Source organism: Leptosomus discolor, chromosome 3 (genome assembly GCF_034619465.1).
Source record: "Leptosomus discolor isolate bLepDis1 chromosome 3, bLepDis1.hap2, whole genome shotgun sequence".
Taxonomy (NCBI): Eukaryota; Metazoa; Chordata; class Aves; order Leptosomiformes; family Leptosomidae; genus Leptosomus; species Leptosomus discolor.
This window is the reverse complement of record NC_141393.1, coordinates 38,526,962-38,543,939: the sequence shown is the minus strand read 5'-3', so window position 1 is coordinate 38,543,939 and position 16,978 is coordinate 38,526,962. Positions and strand designations below refer to the sequence as shown.

General features: G+C 40.3%; 1 protein-coding gene across 4 annotated transcripts in view; it reads left to right on the top strand.

Moving 5' to 3' along the window:
• DCAF5 (DDB1 and CUL4 associated factor 5) overlaps positions 1-16,978 on the top strand; it is a 78,761-nt gene that overhangs the window by 10,490 nt on the left and 51,293 nt on the right. For all 4 annotated transcript variants that reach the window (XM_086462013.1, XM_086462012.1, XM_086462015.1 and 1 more), the window contains exons 2-5: positions 504-647; positions 4,900-4,936; positions 9,273-9,412; positions 13,732-13,861. In XM_086462013.1, coding sequence (XP_086318139.1) covers positions 504-647; positions 4,900-4,936; positions 9,273-9,412; positions 13,732-13,861 — 451 coding nt within the window. The remainder of the gene's footprint in view (positions 1-503; positions 648-4,899; positions 4,937-9,272; positions 9,413-13,731; positions 13,862-16,978) is intronic.

Here is a 16,978-nt window from a genome sequence, read left to right as displayed (position 1 = left end):
GTAGCCAACCTATGCTATGAAGGCTTTGCAAAGACCACTAGAGGAGATAACATTTATCGGTGAAAGGGGAGAAAAAGTTCCTGTTTTATAACATAAGTGATGCTGGAAACAAGGAGTTGGTGTAGAAGCATTTTGTCAGCATGCATATGTTAATTTGGCATATAATTCATCTACAGCTTCCCACAGAATTTTACATACCAGTAAAATTCTGAGTCTCCAGTGCTATAGGTTGTCACTGTGTGTTGGCAGAATGGCTGTTGTTTGATCCCAACTTTTCCTGCTTATTCTTCTGTTTGCATTAATATTAATTGAAGACCTGGCTGCATGGCATCTTAATGGAAATGCCTGTCTATATATCCAAACCCTTGTGAGGTATAAATTTTTTCATGCTAATTAAGGTTTTAGCAAAGTCTTTTCTGAATAACTGCAGAGTTAAATAACTTGTCTGTCCTCAATTTACACATGGCTCAGTTAGTAATGCACATTTCCTTTCTTTCTTCTAGGAGGGGATGACCGCCGAGTCTTACTTTGGCATATGGAAGAAGCCATCCACTCAAGAGTCAAACCAGTTCAGCTGAAAGGGGAGCATCACTCTAATATCTTCTGCCTAGCTTTCAACAGTGGCAACACGAAAGTGTTCTCTGGAGGTAAGGAAGGAAGAGCACCCTGATTTCACGAGAGTTTGCATTATGAATGCCTTAGAGTAGAAGCCATGAGCGAGATCCTGCCCCACGTGAAAGGTCTTTTCCATAGTCCCCTAAGGATCTGGAAGGTGTCCTTAATCAGCAGCTGAAGGTTCTTTGGGAGCAGGGAATTCTTCAGTTAGCACAGCATTTTCAGTTTTGTCATCCTTCTCCTTTTCCCAAGCACTGGACCGTGTGCATCATGTCTGGAGCTATCATGAGAATCCTGGGTCCAATCTGCCCCTGTTTGTGCTACAGACCGTGGAACATGGTCTTTGTTATTCCTGCTTAGATGTGCTGACAGCAAACCAACCCTGCATCCTCTCTGGCACTCGAGCCTGATGCTTGAAAATCTCTGCTGCTACTGGCTGATTTTAGTGCTCCCTTAGATGGCTAATGAACGGCTGTTGCCACCTATTGGTGGATCACTTTTTTTCTCAGACCTCATTTCAGTCCTCATGTCTGCCTTTAGAACTGTTGGCTTATTGGGCTCTGGCCTTGATATTCTTGACTTTTTAAAAAATATAAATCCACTTTTTAACAGAAAGTTTAATTCCACCTTAAAACTAATTTAGGGAAAGTGGACATGTACTTGTTCTGGGGTAATAATTCCTAGAATTCAGGTTCATTTCACCACTTGATTTTTGAAGTGTAGAGGTAGAGAGGAAAAATTGAATTGAGAAGAAAAAGGCACAAGACTGTCAAAAATGCAGTCAGTGTCATTTTCTGCTGTACTTCATTTCCTCTCTCTGACATGATGCTAGAACGGGCAGGAATTTGTATCTTTCATCAGTATGTCCATTAACATACAGTTAGACTTACTTTATGATATTACGAGACCACTTGGTCAGAGCCCTTCATTACATTTTTGAACCAAGATTTGTGACTGCAAATCGATGCTATAAATTGATTCTAAGCGCATGTGAATGGTGGAAACCTTCCCATCCTTCAGTGCTGTGTTAAAACTATAACATCCCTTAGAAAAAAAGGCATGACAAAGCTCAAGATGGTGTAAAATTTTAAGGATTAAATGATTCAGATGTACTTCTCAGGTGGAGAAAACACAAAAAATGTCAAATAGTGATGCCTATCTTCTGATTCTGGGGACTACTGTTTGTTTTATGAGGAAGACAGGAGTCCACACTGTCTTCAAATGAACATATTTGCATGAGTGATTCCAATGAAATTTTGAGCTGGAGTCTGTTTTACTTTAGTTTAAATTCAGACAAATGAAACCTTACGTGAATATTCAAGGAATGAACTGTGCCAAATCTTTCTGGACCAGCTATAATGGTATTTTCTCATTTCCAACTCAACCCTCTGTCTGCGCCCTGCTGTCAGAGGCGACCCTTTTCACAGGAAGGGCAGCAAAGTGGTTTGACTGTACCTTGCCACTGCAGTTAACACCTGCAGTTAAAGATTTACATCATCGATTATGGTGGATTTTTGCTAAGATGCCAGGTTCGATGAGCTGTGACAGCTGATGCACAGACAAACTGGCCATTCTTACCTCTTTTTCCTCCTCCAGTTTGTATAAACACACTGTGCCTCTGACAGAAATTATTTCCATTGGAGGAGGAGTCAGGAACTCTTTCATCTGCTCCACCAAGATTCACAGAGCTTATCTGCAAGGGCTGTGAGTCTGACTCTTGGATCCCTTGTAAGGAGTCATTTTGCTGCATGGCCTACATGTACCATCTGTTTTATCTCTGCCGGTAAAATGGGGCTAACTATATTTATTCGCTCCACAATGTTCTAGGAGATTCTTAAAAGGTCTGGAAGAATAGTGGGTCCTAAGGTCTATTGGTTGTCATCCCTCCCCAGTAACGAAGCTGGAGTTGTATTCAAATCATGGCAGTCGGAATACTTCAAAAGCTGCCTAAAAATTAAGAGTATGGAAATTAGCATGAGGTGCACAGAACTCAATTCAAATTCGTTCTGTAAATAAAACCGCCAACAACTAATGACTTACCATCTGACGACCTTTCCCTAAAGCAGCTCTTGATAGCAGAGGAGAAAGGATTTTCCACTTCAGTACAAATTGGATTGCATCCAAGGAATTTCAAAGCTCTTTGCTTTGAAGGAGCGCATGTGTAGCATTCACTACATGTAGCCATTACAAAAATGGAAGGCAGGAACTGAGTGGACAGTGTTTTGCATGTAATCCCTGAACAAAACACTACCTCAAGATACCAAAGAAGTTCCCATCTCTGAAGAATGCTGTCGCCCTTCTCTGTCCATGCACACTGAGAGTAGAGCAGCATTTGAAATGGAAGATTCCCTCTTAGTACACTGCATGGGTGGACTTTTTTTTTTTTTTTGCGATTCGTGTTCTATGAAAAGCTGAAATAAACCTACAGGGAACTGAATTAATTTCTCTAGAGGCTTGATATGACAGATATGGGGTTTAGACCACCTTAACTGTCTTCCTCTGTATGTGCTCTGCAGTATTTCATCCTCACAGGTATAATTGAAGGGAATGGCAGATACTTTGTGTCTTTCTGATCACTGTAACTGCAGTTATCAAAACAAGAGAGATTATAAACGGGAGAGTTGCATATACAATTACAATTCAGTTATTCTCAATGAAGAATGAACTCTCCTGTGTTAAAGTAAAACACTGTAAGTGGGAACCCTACTGGGCTGAACAGCAGTGACATTTTCTGCAGGGATGAATCCTTACCAGAAGCAACCAGGAAGTTTGTGGTTAGATTTTTGTTACCACCTTCTCCCACGGGCAAAAGACAGAAGCAGTGGTTATTCCACACACACACTCCTTTCTTTCTTTCTTTCCCATTTTGGAGCTTGTGATGGAAGGGAAGGTTGATCCCATGATGACTAGAACCTGAAGCCAGGCATCTAGAATGATTCTCATGTTCATACTGTATGGAGAGTGAGGAGCAGGAGGAAATTTTGTCACTGGAGAAACTGTGCTACATTTTTCATTGGTGAAATACGTAGACACTAGAGTAGTTTTACTAGGTATAAACCTTCCCTGTAATGTGTAATAGGCAGTTTCCATTGCAGTTAATGATCAAAGGACACTTACACATAAGTAACTTGTTTATTGTATCATGGAAAAGATGAGCTATTGCAGTAATCTAAGGCTGGCATGATTTAACTATCAGCCTGTGCAAAGAGCAAGTGGATGTAGAAAAATCTCACACCTCATTAGTCAAAGAGAAACTTTATCGTATTTTTTCTGTTGGGACAGATACAAATTGAGATGTGTATGGGATAAATGAAAACTGAGTTTTTCACTTAAGAATTGTAACATGAAGTCTTGCTCCTTTTGGACCTCTGGCTTTGGTGTACATTAGGAAAGCTTCACAACTTGATTCACAACTACAGATGTACTGAGCATAAAAATATTACTTTGTGGGCTTTCTGGTTTTTTTTTTTTTTAATTTTTATTTTTCTTCTGAATTAAATATAAATGTGTGTCTCCTTAAATATTTCTAAAAAGGAGGCGCCAAATTAAATAAATTAATATTCAGTGTAGAGACTGAAAAAATACTCTGTTGCTATAGCTTGAAAAACACTGCATGAGCCAGTGGATTTGCTTTTGGGCTGCATGCATGTGGTTAGTTTCCATTCCATTGTGTTTAATGGATGTGATCAAAGAAAAGTGGCACGATTGTCTGGTTACTTGGTTTGATTTTTGTAATACAAAAGAAATTACACTGACTCTCACATTCGTGCCTTCTCAGTGGTTGCAAAACCCTGAATGCTGATAGTGTGAACTGGTGGCATTAGAGCTGGGAGCTCAGTGCATGTTGCTTATGGCATCTCTATTCACCTTCCATTATCTTTTTATGGAGTATCCTCTGAGCAGGAAGAAAGGTGTATTCACATGACAGTTAAAGGTGTTCTGCTGCTACATATGATATTCTTCTCTTTACTGCAAATGTCCCAAAACTCAAGCTCAAACTGAACAAAGAATTATCAGTAACATGGTGAAGTAGAATTATTTGTTGAGCAGTAGCAGATGGAATGGATTGGTGCATTCGATAATGACTGGAAATGTCACATGGAGCCTTTCACATAACTGAGCAGAGGGCTGACCGCTTGGCAACTAAACTGATCTTCTCTCTGCTTCAGTTTTGTTTTCGAAAATAGACAATTAAAAAAAAAAATACTGTGTTGGGTTTTTTTTCACTCTAATGCTTTTTAACCACTGGAACATGATGTTAAGTGTTTATATTTCTCTTTATAGGCAATGATGAGCAAGTTATACTCCATGATGTTGAAAGGTAAATGCATGGTTTGTGTTTCCAATGCTTCAAGAGCTCCCTTAATATCAACTCATTGGAGGTGCTTTTTGCTTTAAATTAATGGTCTGGGAGAAGAGCATAGTGTTTTAATCCTGAAACATGCATTTTATTTATCTAAATTCTTATCTGGAATGAAGTATTCCCCATCACCCCTTTTTTTTCAGCACTTGGGTTATGCATCATTTTGACTTTGGGAAAGAAAGTGGTTATTAAATACATGTACTCTCCTGCAGGCAGCATAGTAGGTTCTGAGTAGATTCAGAGCCAGATTATTCTGACAATGTGTACAAGTATTGTGGCACATACAGGCTTTTAATTTTGTTTTTCAAAGCACTCACCTGGCTTGCATTTAAGATAGCTGGTGCTTGTCCTACCTAACTGCCTTTTAAAACTTCAGTGCAGCTGCCTGATTCTCCACACTAATGTGAAGCATATTTATTTTCATACTTAGTTTTTACCAAAACTGCAAAGCAGTTAGGAATTGGGCTTTGTTGTGCTACATCAAGATTACGCTGTTAGTCAAAATGTAATTAATACAGTAGTGGTAATGTAGTACATTGAAGTTCTATAGATATATCATGTCTTGAGCTTACTGCTTCTGAAGTAGAAAAACTATGAAGTTAAAATTCCGGACTGTACTAAGAACTTCTACAGGTTTAAGCAATGACCATTTAAATAGCATGAACTTAAGAAATAAAGTATAAAGAAAAAGCAGGAGGAGATATATGTAATAACAGAGCAATATAAAACCTTAAATTTTTTTTTGAGTTGCCTGAAACCTGGTTACATAATTTGGGCATATTTCTTGCTGGGTTTGTCCAAAGCCTTTTGCATTGAACTGCTGAGTGTACATCTGCCTTCCATCATATCTTATGTCTACTTCTTGTATAAATTTTACATGAGAGCTGGACAAAAGTAACTTTGTCTTACTCTTCTAATCCTTTCTTAGGAATATTATGTTATTTGTAGGGGTTTTTTTGGTTCAGTTTGACATTTTGGGGTTTTGGGTTTTTTTGGGAGGTGTGTGGGTTTTGTGCATTTTTTATTTGGTTTGGGGGCATGTTTGGTTTGGGGAGTGTGTTTTTGTTTGGTATTTTGTTTTTGTGGCTGTTGTTGATGTTTCCACATTTAATTAAAAAAACATTTTAGATGCTGGTGTTTATTGTGTTCTGACTTTCCAAGTTTCTACAAGATCTTTGTCCTTGACAATTTTCTATATAATGCATTTTTTTTCCTGCTATGTCTTGCTGAGATTTTTAGCAAGTCTTTTTGATATGTATGTCTTTTTAATGTGCTTTTGTTATCAGCTTTTTATGTTAAGTCCAGTTGTAATGCATACAAAATTCCTTCCTCTGAAGCTATTTTTGCGATCTTCTGAAAGAAACCTTATTGGTCTGACACACTGAATTCTGACTGTTGTCTATAGAAAGTTACTCAGTCTTCTTCAATGGTAACACTTGGTCTATCAACTGCTTTATCGTACTTTTAAATGGCTTTTTCTGTTACTGCTTTTTTGGCCTTTTAGTTAATGGTCCATGAGACAGAATTAGTAGATCTGTCATTAAGAACATCAGTTGCCATGTAAGCAAAACACTGATTTTACATGAAATCTCTTTGGTAGAGTTTCCTTGAGGTATAGGGTTTGTGTACAAAATAACAGACTGGCAGTGGTTGGAAGGGACCTCTGGAGATCTAGTTGAACCCCCCTCTAAAGCAGGTTCACCTACAGCAGGTTACACAGGACTGCATCCAGGCGGATTTTGAGTATCTCCAGGGAAGGAGACTGCACAACCTCCCTGGGCAGCCTATTCCAGTGCTCTGCCACCCTCAGAGTAAAGAAGTTTTTCCTCATGTTCAGATGGAACTTCCTATGTTCCAGTTTGTGCCCGTTGCCCCTTGTCCTGTCGCTGGGCACCACTGAGGAGAGCCTGGCCCCATCCTCTTGACACCTGCCCTTTAGATATTTATAAGTGTTGATGAGATCCCCTCTCAGTCTTCTCTTCTCCAGGCTAAAGAGCCCCAGATCTCTCAGCCTTTCCTTGTAGTAGGGATGCTTCAGTCCCCTAACCATCTTAGTAGCCCTCTGCTGGACTTGCTCCAGTAGTTCCCTGTCCCTCTTGAACTGGGGAGCCCAGAACTGGACACAGTACTCCAGATGTGGCCTCACCAGGGCACGATAGAGGGGAAGGAGAACCTCCCTCGACTTGTTGGCCGCACGCTTCTCTATGCACCCCAGGACACCATTGGCCGCCTTGGCCACAAGGGCCCATTGCTGGCTCATGGTCAACTTGCTGCCCACCAGAAGTCCCAGGTCCTTCTCCACAGAGCTGCTCTCCAGCTGGTTGACCCCCAGCCTGTACTGGTGCGTGGGGTTATTCCTCCCCAGGTGCAGGACCCTACACTTGCCCTTGTTGAACCTCATTAGGTTCCTCTCTGCCCAGCTCTCCAGCCTGTCCAGGTCTCGCTGAATGGCAGCACAGCCTTCTGGCGTGTCAGCCACTCCTCCCAGTTTAGTATCATCAGCAAACTTGGTGAGGGTGCACTCTGTCCCTTCATCCAGGTCATTGATGAATATGTTGAGTAAGACTGGACCCAGTACTGACCCCTGAGGAACACCACTAGCCACAGGCCTCCGACTAGACTCAGCACCACTGATCACAACTCTGAGCTCTGTCCATCAGCCAGTTCTCAACCCACCTCACTGTCCACTCGTCTGTCCCACACTTCCTAAACTGACCTATGAGGATGTGGTGGGAGACAGCGTCAAAAGCTTTGCTGAAGTCGAGGTAGACAATGTCCACTTCTCTCCCCTCGTCCACCCAGCCTGTCATGCCATCATAGAAGGCTATCAGGTTGGTCAGGCATGATTTCCCCTTGGTGAATCCATGCTGACTACTCCTGATAATCCTCTTTTCCTCCACCTATTTAGACATAACAGCCAGAATGAGCTGTTCCATCACCTTTGCAGAGTGAGGCTGACTGGCCTGTAGTTCCACAGATTCTCTTTCTTCCCCTCTTTGAAGACTGGAGTGACATTGTCTTTCCTCCAGTCCTCAGGCACCTCTCCTGTCCTCCATGACCCGTCAGAGATGATGGGGGGTGGCTTAGCAATAGCATCTGCCAGCTCCCTCAGTGCTCGCGGGTGCGTTCCATCGGAGCCCATCGATTTGTGAGTGTCCACTCTGGCTAAGAGATCCCTAACCCAATCCTCCTTGAGCAAGGGGCAGTCTTCCTTCCTTCAGACTTCCTCCCTTACCTACGGGATCTGTGATTCCTGAGGATCAGCCCTAGCAGTAAAGACTGAGGCAAAGAAGGCATCCCGTATCTCTGCCTTCTCCGTATCCTCCATCACCAGAGCACCTGCCTTGTTCAGCAGAGGCCCACATTTCCCCTGCTCTTCCTTCTGCTGCCGATGTGTTTGAAGAAGCCCTTCTTACTGTCTTTGACATCCCTAGCCAGACTTAATTCCAAATGGGCCTTAGTCTTCCTTGTTGCATCCTTGCATACTCTGATGATATTGCTGTATTCCTCCCAAGTGGCCAGTCCTTTTTTCCACATGTTGCAAACTTCCTTCTTCCCTTTGGGTGTTTCCAGGAGCTCCTTGCTCATCCAAGCAGGCCTTCTGCTTCCTCTGCTTGATTAAAATATATTCCTTAAAGAAATAAAGGGGTTTTGCCAAACAAATAAAACAACTCTAGAAAGTTGGGAAAAGAACAGAGAACAGGCTTTTTTTATACCTGTGGAATGACTAAAATCTAGGTACTTTCAGGGGACTTGCTTTTATTTTGTTCTTTTTTGCTGCTTTTTCTACATGGGAAAAATATAGGTCTAGTCTGTCCTGGAGAACCAAGACAACTTACTAAAAAAGCCAGCTGGAAAGTTGCTCTTCTGTGAGCTTCAGCTGAACTTTTGGATGATACAGAAGCCTGTATTAAAGAATGAACTTCTGTTTTGTTTTCCTTTTTACATTAAGCAGTAAGAATTTTAGTCCACAGGTCCCAAGATGTCTTTCCTTTTCTCATTACCTCCTCCCAAGCTTAATCTAATACAATATGATTTCCATAGCATCTTGCAGTGTTGGAAGTTTTTAATGTATGGGGTTTGGTCTGAGGGATTTTTTTTTCCTCTTAGCATGACATCTGGGTCACTCTACATGAGCACTTTGTTTTTTACCCTAATTAAACACAAGGGTCTTCTTATGAAGTTAGATAAACCTTGTCACTAAGTATTACTAGGTAGATAAAGCTGTAAATGCATTGCTTTTTAAAACAACAGCAGAAGAAGGAAGAATGACAATATTATGTGTCTCTTCCAGCACTGAGACCTTGGATGTGTTCGCCCATGAAGATGCAGTGTATGGCCTTTCAGTGAGCCCAGTAAATGACAACATCTTTGCCAGTTCATCAGATGATGGCCGGGTTCTTATTTGGGACATCCGAGAGTCTTCCCATGGAGGTGAGATTTCTAGATGGAAAAGATCATTGATTTAGGTAGAATTTGGCCAAGGCATGTGGGAGGAGGAAGTTATATTTATCTGGGACAAATAAGACAGGGAGTGTTGTAGAAGGGTGAAAGTGAGGCATAATTCTTATGGCTGATGATAGGCAAGCCCTGGTCTTTACAATTCAGTGTTACTGTCTTAAATGACTTCATAAAGTACCAGCATATAGTGCAGGTTAGCATAAAACTTGGTATGAATAGGTTTTAACATGAGTAAAGAAGCAGTGGAGGACACGTTTCTTCAGTAAAAACGTCTTGCTAAACTTGAAATCAATTAGGAATGTGGATTTTTTTTCTTTTTGTTTTTGTCTATAGCCTGGGATAAAAAAATTTTGGACATTTAGAAAGCTGTTAGTTTGATTTGAATAATTTTCCAAAGCTAGCTATATATTTCCCTGTGATGCTGAGAATTGTTCTTGTGCGTAATATTTTCTGATTGTGTAAAAAATTAGAGCTCTTAAGTGATAAAAGGCGAGTTCAACTATTACTTCAATCTTTGTTTTCTAAAACAACGGAATACTGTTGATTTATGTAACAAACCTGAAGCTTCTCAAAACGCTGCAGTCTGTGTTTTTACAGCTGCAGTTTTAAGGCTGAAGAATCTCAGTTTAGAACTGTAGTTACATAAATTTGGAGAGGAATACTTAAGTAATACTTCAGTAAATGAAGTTGTGAGTTTACCCCATCCTAAAGAACGCAAAGCTGAGAATTTTAAACTGAGAAATCTTCAGGAGTACAGAATCTGGTTCCCTTCCTTCATAGCTAAAATAAACTACTTTTTTTTTTTTTTTTTTTTTTTGGTAAGCTGATTAAATGCAAGTACCTCAACTCATAGTTTCTACTGGTCTTACAGGAGAACTGTTTATGGCACTGAAATCCAGCTTATGTATTTTGTGGGCAATTTGTACACGTTTGTTGTTGAGTCAAAGTTGCTGTTTAACCGAATTAGCTTTTTCCATACCTAGTGAATTTGATAGCTTTTCTAGACTGCAGTTCTGTCCCTTTTTGACTAGGAAATGAAAGCTGAAACAAGACATACTTTATAGGCTCATAGGAGTCTTTTAGAGCCACTAATATCACAAGGGCTCTATTGGTGAGTAACCAGAATTAGTTTTTTCTTGACAAGCCCCACCAGAATACTCTGAGTAGATTGCTTATTGATGCCATCCCTACCGCAGGCATATTGGTTTTGCATAAATAAAAATTAAATATACTTACACTGCATTCAGTTTTCAGTAGTCCGATTCTTACTATGAATTCTGATTCTCTTGTGCAATTGTGATACCTCTTACCTCTTTCCCATATGGTAATTTTATTAAAATATTCTGAAAAACAATGCAGACAGTATATGTATGTAACAGACTTTAAAAAAAAAAAAATCTATAATGTCTCTTCTCTGTCTTTGAGGAACTCACTAATGATCACCCTCTTGGTCAGAAGTCCCTTACTAGCACAGTGAACCGTTGTCTTCCCTTCGGCCAGCTTTGTACCCTTTGCTAATCTCAACTGCCTGTAGCTCAACTTGATACTATACCACATGTAAATTTGGTCCTCATTAGATCTACCACTTTTCCCCTGTATAACAGATCAGTTACTTTATCAAGAGATCACATTAGTCTGATCTACCTTTGGTAAATCCAGTGTCACTTCATCCCTGTTTTTCTGTTTTCATAATATCCAAGTGATAAGACCAGGTACTGAATATGGCTTCCAAATTAGAAATGGTGAAATGTTTCTTTATTGCCTTCTCCTGAACTCTACACCGTGAAGATTCGTCTCTGTTAGGAGAACTACCTGTTGCTGACAACAGTTGTCAATAGCTGGTGGGACTGGATGCTTAAATGCATCTGTATGAAGGTGCTCAGTATCATAAGCTAATGTCCAATCTGATCTGAGTTTCTGAAGTTGTATGAAATGAGGTTTGTCCTTTGTTGTAGTTAAACCTTGCTACTGCTTTTACTGTTGCTGAGACTTTGAATGAGAAGGCTGCACCAGTGAAAACGGAATGAGGTGTTGGCTGTGGTACATTTGGGGCTTTTTTGGAGTAGGGTCTTAGCTTCTCTGGATTTTAGATAAAGGGCTTTTGCATGCTTATATAGGAGTCCTGAGTCAGCATTTATATGTGAGCCCTGCCAACATTTACCGCAATATAATGCTTGTCACTGGGGTAATCCCCTTGTGTGCAATGGTATTTTCATGGGACTAGGCACTATGCCTGCTAGCCTGAGTATAGTTAGTTACCCTGAGTGGCCAGCTCATTATGATTTTTGCAAATAACCTACTAGTTTAAAATAATGCATTAAAAGAAGCTGGAAAAGGGAATTTCATTGCCCTTGTTTCTCCCTGTCTTTCACCGCTGAGTGATTTATGCAGTGATTTTTATAAACCCACTTTTAATTTTTGTTAGATAGTGTTGAGCTTCTCCCTTGAGAAACATTTTCATACAATTATGAATGAGCATAAAGAACAATCAAAAAGTGATCACCCTACTGTTCATTAAAGTGACTTAGTGCCTCATTAGTTTAGCTCCTGTAATCTCTTTTTGACAGGCTGAAAGGCAACTTTTGATATCTTAGGAGAAAACAGTGATACCAGGCCAGGCTATTTATAATAAAGGTGTGAAGGAAAACACCAGTAATTAGTGACAAGGATTTGACTAAATAAATGTACACAAATTAAAAGCTTATTTTAAAAAAACAACTCCTTTATTTGGCAATCTGATGTTTGTCTCTCCACTCAGCTAATGCAGGCCATTGCTTCTCAGTGGGGCTGCCATTTTAATAACACAGCCTTTTGTGTCCCAGCGGGGATACGATTTGGTGATGCAAATGTAGAAGGTCAGTTATGGTGTTAAACCTTATTCGGAGCTGTTGGCAGACCAACAGCAATCTCTAAAGCCTTTGGGCAGGCTGGCAGAACAAAAGTTTGCTCCTATTCTTCCTTTTACCTTTGCCTCCTATGACAATGTGAATAGCACCAGGGAACTTCAGCTGTGGTCAGAGACCTTTGTTTTGATCACTGCTGAATGAATGCTAAAAAGGAAGGTCCCTGTGTGAAGAAGCTTGTAATAGAGCATAAGAGGAGGATGCAGAGGGGGCAGGATAAATGTTAATTTTGTCTCAGTTGCTTCATGGACAGTAGTTTCGGAAGGTATTGGGAATTTGGAAAGGTTGTCTGTTTAACCATGTTTTGTATGTCTTAATGAGGAATGTGAGAAAGAAAAGTACCATTGGAGGTGCTTCTGGGGCTGAAGGTGCCTGCGCACAGTGGCTCAAATAAGGGCAGTAACAGAGTCTCCCAAGCATGTCAGCAACACAGTGGTTGCATCAAAGCAAACAGTGAATGGAAAAGTCTGGCATAATCCCTGGCCCAAAACAGGCATTGATTCTGGTTTCTTATTTGAGTGAAAGAGTGGCAGCATGCCACAGAAGATACACATGACAAAGAGAATTAGACAGTGCCTAAAGCCATAAAGCTAGCAGAAAGATACAGAGATGGGTGACAGTGTCATGGCTTTTTCCCACTCTTCATGCAGACAGCATTTTGACAGAATGAGTAGGGCAGAGTAGCAGGCCACAGTCTTGTTACACTAATCAAAACAAGAGGGAGAGAGTCTGGATGAGCATGTTTTTAACTCGGTGTGTGAACAGCAAAAGCCAACTGTTAACATCTTTTTATACAAGAGGAACACCCTTCTTGTCTACTTACACAGCTGCTTGTACAGCACGTAAGAGGTGGCAGGCCTTTTTTTCCCAGGGTTGGCAGCTTGTTTTGAGCTGAGTTCCATATAACCTTATTTCACTTTTTGTAATATTACTCTCCCATATAAGCAAGTGCTGCTACATTTACAGTTTAGGTGATCATCAATGGCTGTGGAAGCTTCCAGGCATATATTGCTACGAAGATTTCAGAAGCCTCCCCACGTGTAGTCCTTATTAGATGACCATTTGGTCACAAACCTTAAGAAGATTCAAATACTTGATCTTTGAGTGGCTAGTTTTAAACTCTGATAAGCTTCTGTAAACAAAATGGTGTCTTGAAATCCAGTATGTGTCCATTTCCATATTTAGACAAAGTTAATGTGCGTGTGGGTGGATTTTAAAACCTCAGGTTTTATATTGCTTTGGATGTGTCAGCTTGAGAAATGGTTTGAACATGTCTCCGTATCTTCAGATCTTGTGATGCTGTTTCCATATTAAGCTGCCAAACTCATTGCATCAAACAGTTGTATGCATTGTTTCTTCTTGTGTCTGAAATTTCAACTTTTTCAACAGAGCCCTTCTGCTTGGCACACTACCCGTCAGCCTTTCACAGTGTGATGTTTAATCCAGTAGAACCCAGATTACTGGCTACTGCCAACTCTAAGGAAGGTGTGGGACTCTGGGATATTCGTAAACCTCAGAGGTATGATCTGGCTGTCCTTGTCTTATGCTGTGCTGTTTCTTTCCCTTGAGATGGCATGCCACACTCTCTTCTTGGGTTTTTTTTTTGTTTGTTTGTTTTTTTGACATCAGAACATATGATGGTAAGAAAAGATGCAGAACAAAGTTAACAGCAACGTTAGTAATGCTGAATTAAATTATTTTGCATAATTAATGTTCTTTTTCATACATACAATCTAATTTGATTTAAAATAGGGCTAGGTCTTCAATGTTAAGAAAGTGATTTTTTTTTTTTTTTTTGGAAGCCTGCCTGGCCTCACCACTGTAGATTAACTTGGATTGTTGTGTCAAGTTCTCATCATTATATTTAGCACTTGCTTGCTAATACTGGAAGAAGCTGTGGTGGGCACTGCCTGTTTTACAGTTTGGTGTTTTTTTTTTTTTCTACACAGCTCAGTTTTCAGTGACTGACCAGAGATTGTGGTCAAGGCAGCTTTTTACTCAGCACTTAGGAGTTTTATATGACTTCCTGCGTAATACAGACACCTGGATAATCAGTTTAGCTGCATAATGTGCTTCCAGATTTGCATAGGATTTTAAACAAATTAAGAGACTAGGTTTGCAGTATGAAGTGTGATTAGACTGGGTTCTAAAGTGAACCTGTGCAATGTCTGATGACAGAGTTTGGCATGCATGAGAAATTAAGCTTCTGTTGAAGTCTTTTCCAGTCTTTCAGATTTTAAAAGTAATTTCCTTTTTTTATTGTAATACTCATTAAAAAAATATTTGAGCACTTCAAGTAAATGCTTCCCTACCACCCCACCCAGCCTCCCCCAACTTCTGTGTTTACCTGTTTCCAGTTACAAGTGTAAGCATAGAAAGGATAATTTGAAAAGAGGGGAAAACAGTAGTACTTTCTACAGTGTAGTAGCCTCAGCTATTTGAAATCTTCTGTAGCATACACTTGACTCTCCCCTTATTGGATTTCTTGGCATATCTATAAGTGCATATCACTAAAAATTCTGCTTGGGTTTGTACTGTATAGACTGAAAAAACAATCTCATAGGAAGTTAATTGTCAGTGGCTTAACAAAAATTCTAAAATATTTAGACATCCATTACAATAGCAACCAAATTATGGTTTTAGGAGGGTTTTTGTTCTCAAATTGTAAACATTAATGCTTTGAGTTTATTTTTATTTTTAAGCTTAAATCAGAATTTGCTTGCTGACGCTGGTGGCTCTAGAGCTTGCTCATATTTGTGAAGTTTGCCAGAGCCCTTCTTTGAGGCTGTTGTACAGTCTGCTGTTAAATTTAGGTTTGATAAAATTTAACTGGGAGGGAGTTAGGAAGTTGCCTAAGCTATCTGCTCTTACACCTGTCAAAATCTTTATGTCTGGGTCTTACTATGTAACTTTCTAACATCAAACTGGGTAGAAGGAGAGAAATATAAGAAATTAAGGTTATTTTGCCCTTAAAAAACATGTTTCTTGTTTTTTTTCCCTGTAAAATTTCTGTCATTTTAACTTCAGTCTGTGCCTGTTTTTTCCATGGGAACTAATATGGACAAAGTTGGCTTCCTCTTGCCAGGCTAGCTGGTCTATACTGGTTTTGTAGGATTCTTTGTTTTTCAGTTTCTGCCTCAATTTTGTGATATAAGAACTTTTGCAAGTTGAGTTGGTCTTGTTTTCGAAAGGGAGTTACACCAAAAGATTTCTTTCTTCAGACATTCTCAAAGTGTGACTATAAAAGGAATGATGTTGGTAGAGCAGTATAGTTTATATCAATACAAATTCTATATGGATGCAAAATTTAGATGAAGACTTTCACTTGGGTAGAAAATTGGAATGGGATTTCCCCATGTAGCTGGAAGGGTTGTATAAAGCTAATGAGCATAGAGAGAGGAAGTGTCCAGAGAAGGGCGACGAAGCTGGTGAAGGGTCTAGAGAACAAGTCTTAAAGGAGCACTGAAGGAACTGGGGTTGTTTAGTCTGGAGAAGAGGAGGCTAAGGGGGGAGACCTTATCGCTGTCTATAGCTACATGAAAGTAGGCTGTAGTGATGTGGGTGTTGATCTCTTCTCCAAAGTATCAAGTGATAGGACAAGAGGAAATGGCCTCAGGTTGTGCCAGGGGAGGTTTAGATTGGACATTAGGGAAAATTTCTTGACTGCAGGGGCTGCTCAGGGAAGTGGTTGAGTGGCTATCCCTGGAAGTGTTCAAAAGATGTGTAGATGTGGTGCTTAGGGACATGGTTTAGTGGTGGACTTGGCAGTGTTAGGTTAATGGTTGGATTCGATGATCTTAAAGATCTTTTCCAACCTAAACAAGTCTATGATTCTATTCTAAATATTGCTAAGGATATGTCCTGGTTGGGCTGGGACAGAATCACAGCCCAGCTATGCCAGGCAGGCTGTTAGCAGTTTCAAGTCAGCCAGGGCAGCTGCCCTGAGTTAACCACAGGTGTAACCCATCCCGTAATGTCACTGTCATTTATAAAGGCAGAAGGTTTACTGAGGAGAGAGAGCTCCTGTTGGGTTCTTCCTTTGGCTTCTCCTGAGGACTGCTCTCCAGCTGCTTGTGATGACTGGATGTTAATTTGGCTGAGTATAACTCTGTTGGTATTGGTGGTGTTTTCATTAAATCTGTATTCACTTCTATCTATGGGTCTGCTGTCCTTTTTCCCAATTCCCTTCCATGGCTGGTGAGGTTTGTTGGGTGATAGAGTGACTGTTACAGTTTAGCCCTGGGTACAGGCTAAATGTAGACAAGGATATAAGCATTGACCCTGAGAAATGCAGGAGTAGATTACTTGAGTAAGGAATTTGTCTCTTACAAATTTTAACAGCTGCTTTCTAATGGTGGAAATAGTGCCTTTTTCTTATTTTTAGCTATTGTCATTAAGATTTCGATCTTAATTCTTGAGCTTGTGTATAAAAGCGTCTATGAGCTGTTGCTTGAGGTGGTAGCAGCTATCAGGTCGTGGAAACTCAGAAGATCTCCAGTCTAGATGCTGTCCTGCCTTCTTCCTTAGTCTTCACCACAAGGCAAAGTGCTTGCTATGAGCCTGTTGGGGGCTACTGTGTGTGTATGGGATAACAGTCTGTGCTCACACATTTAAGGACACACATTTTTAGCTGTAA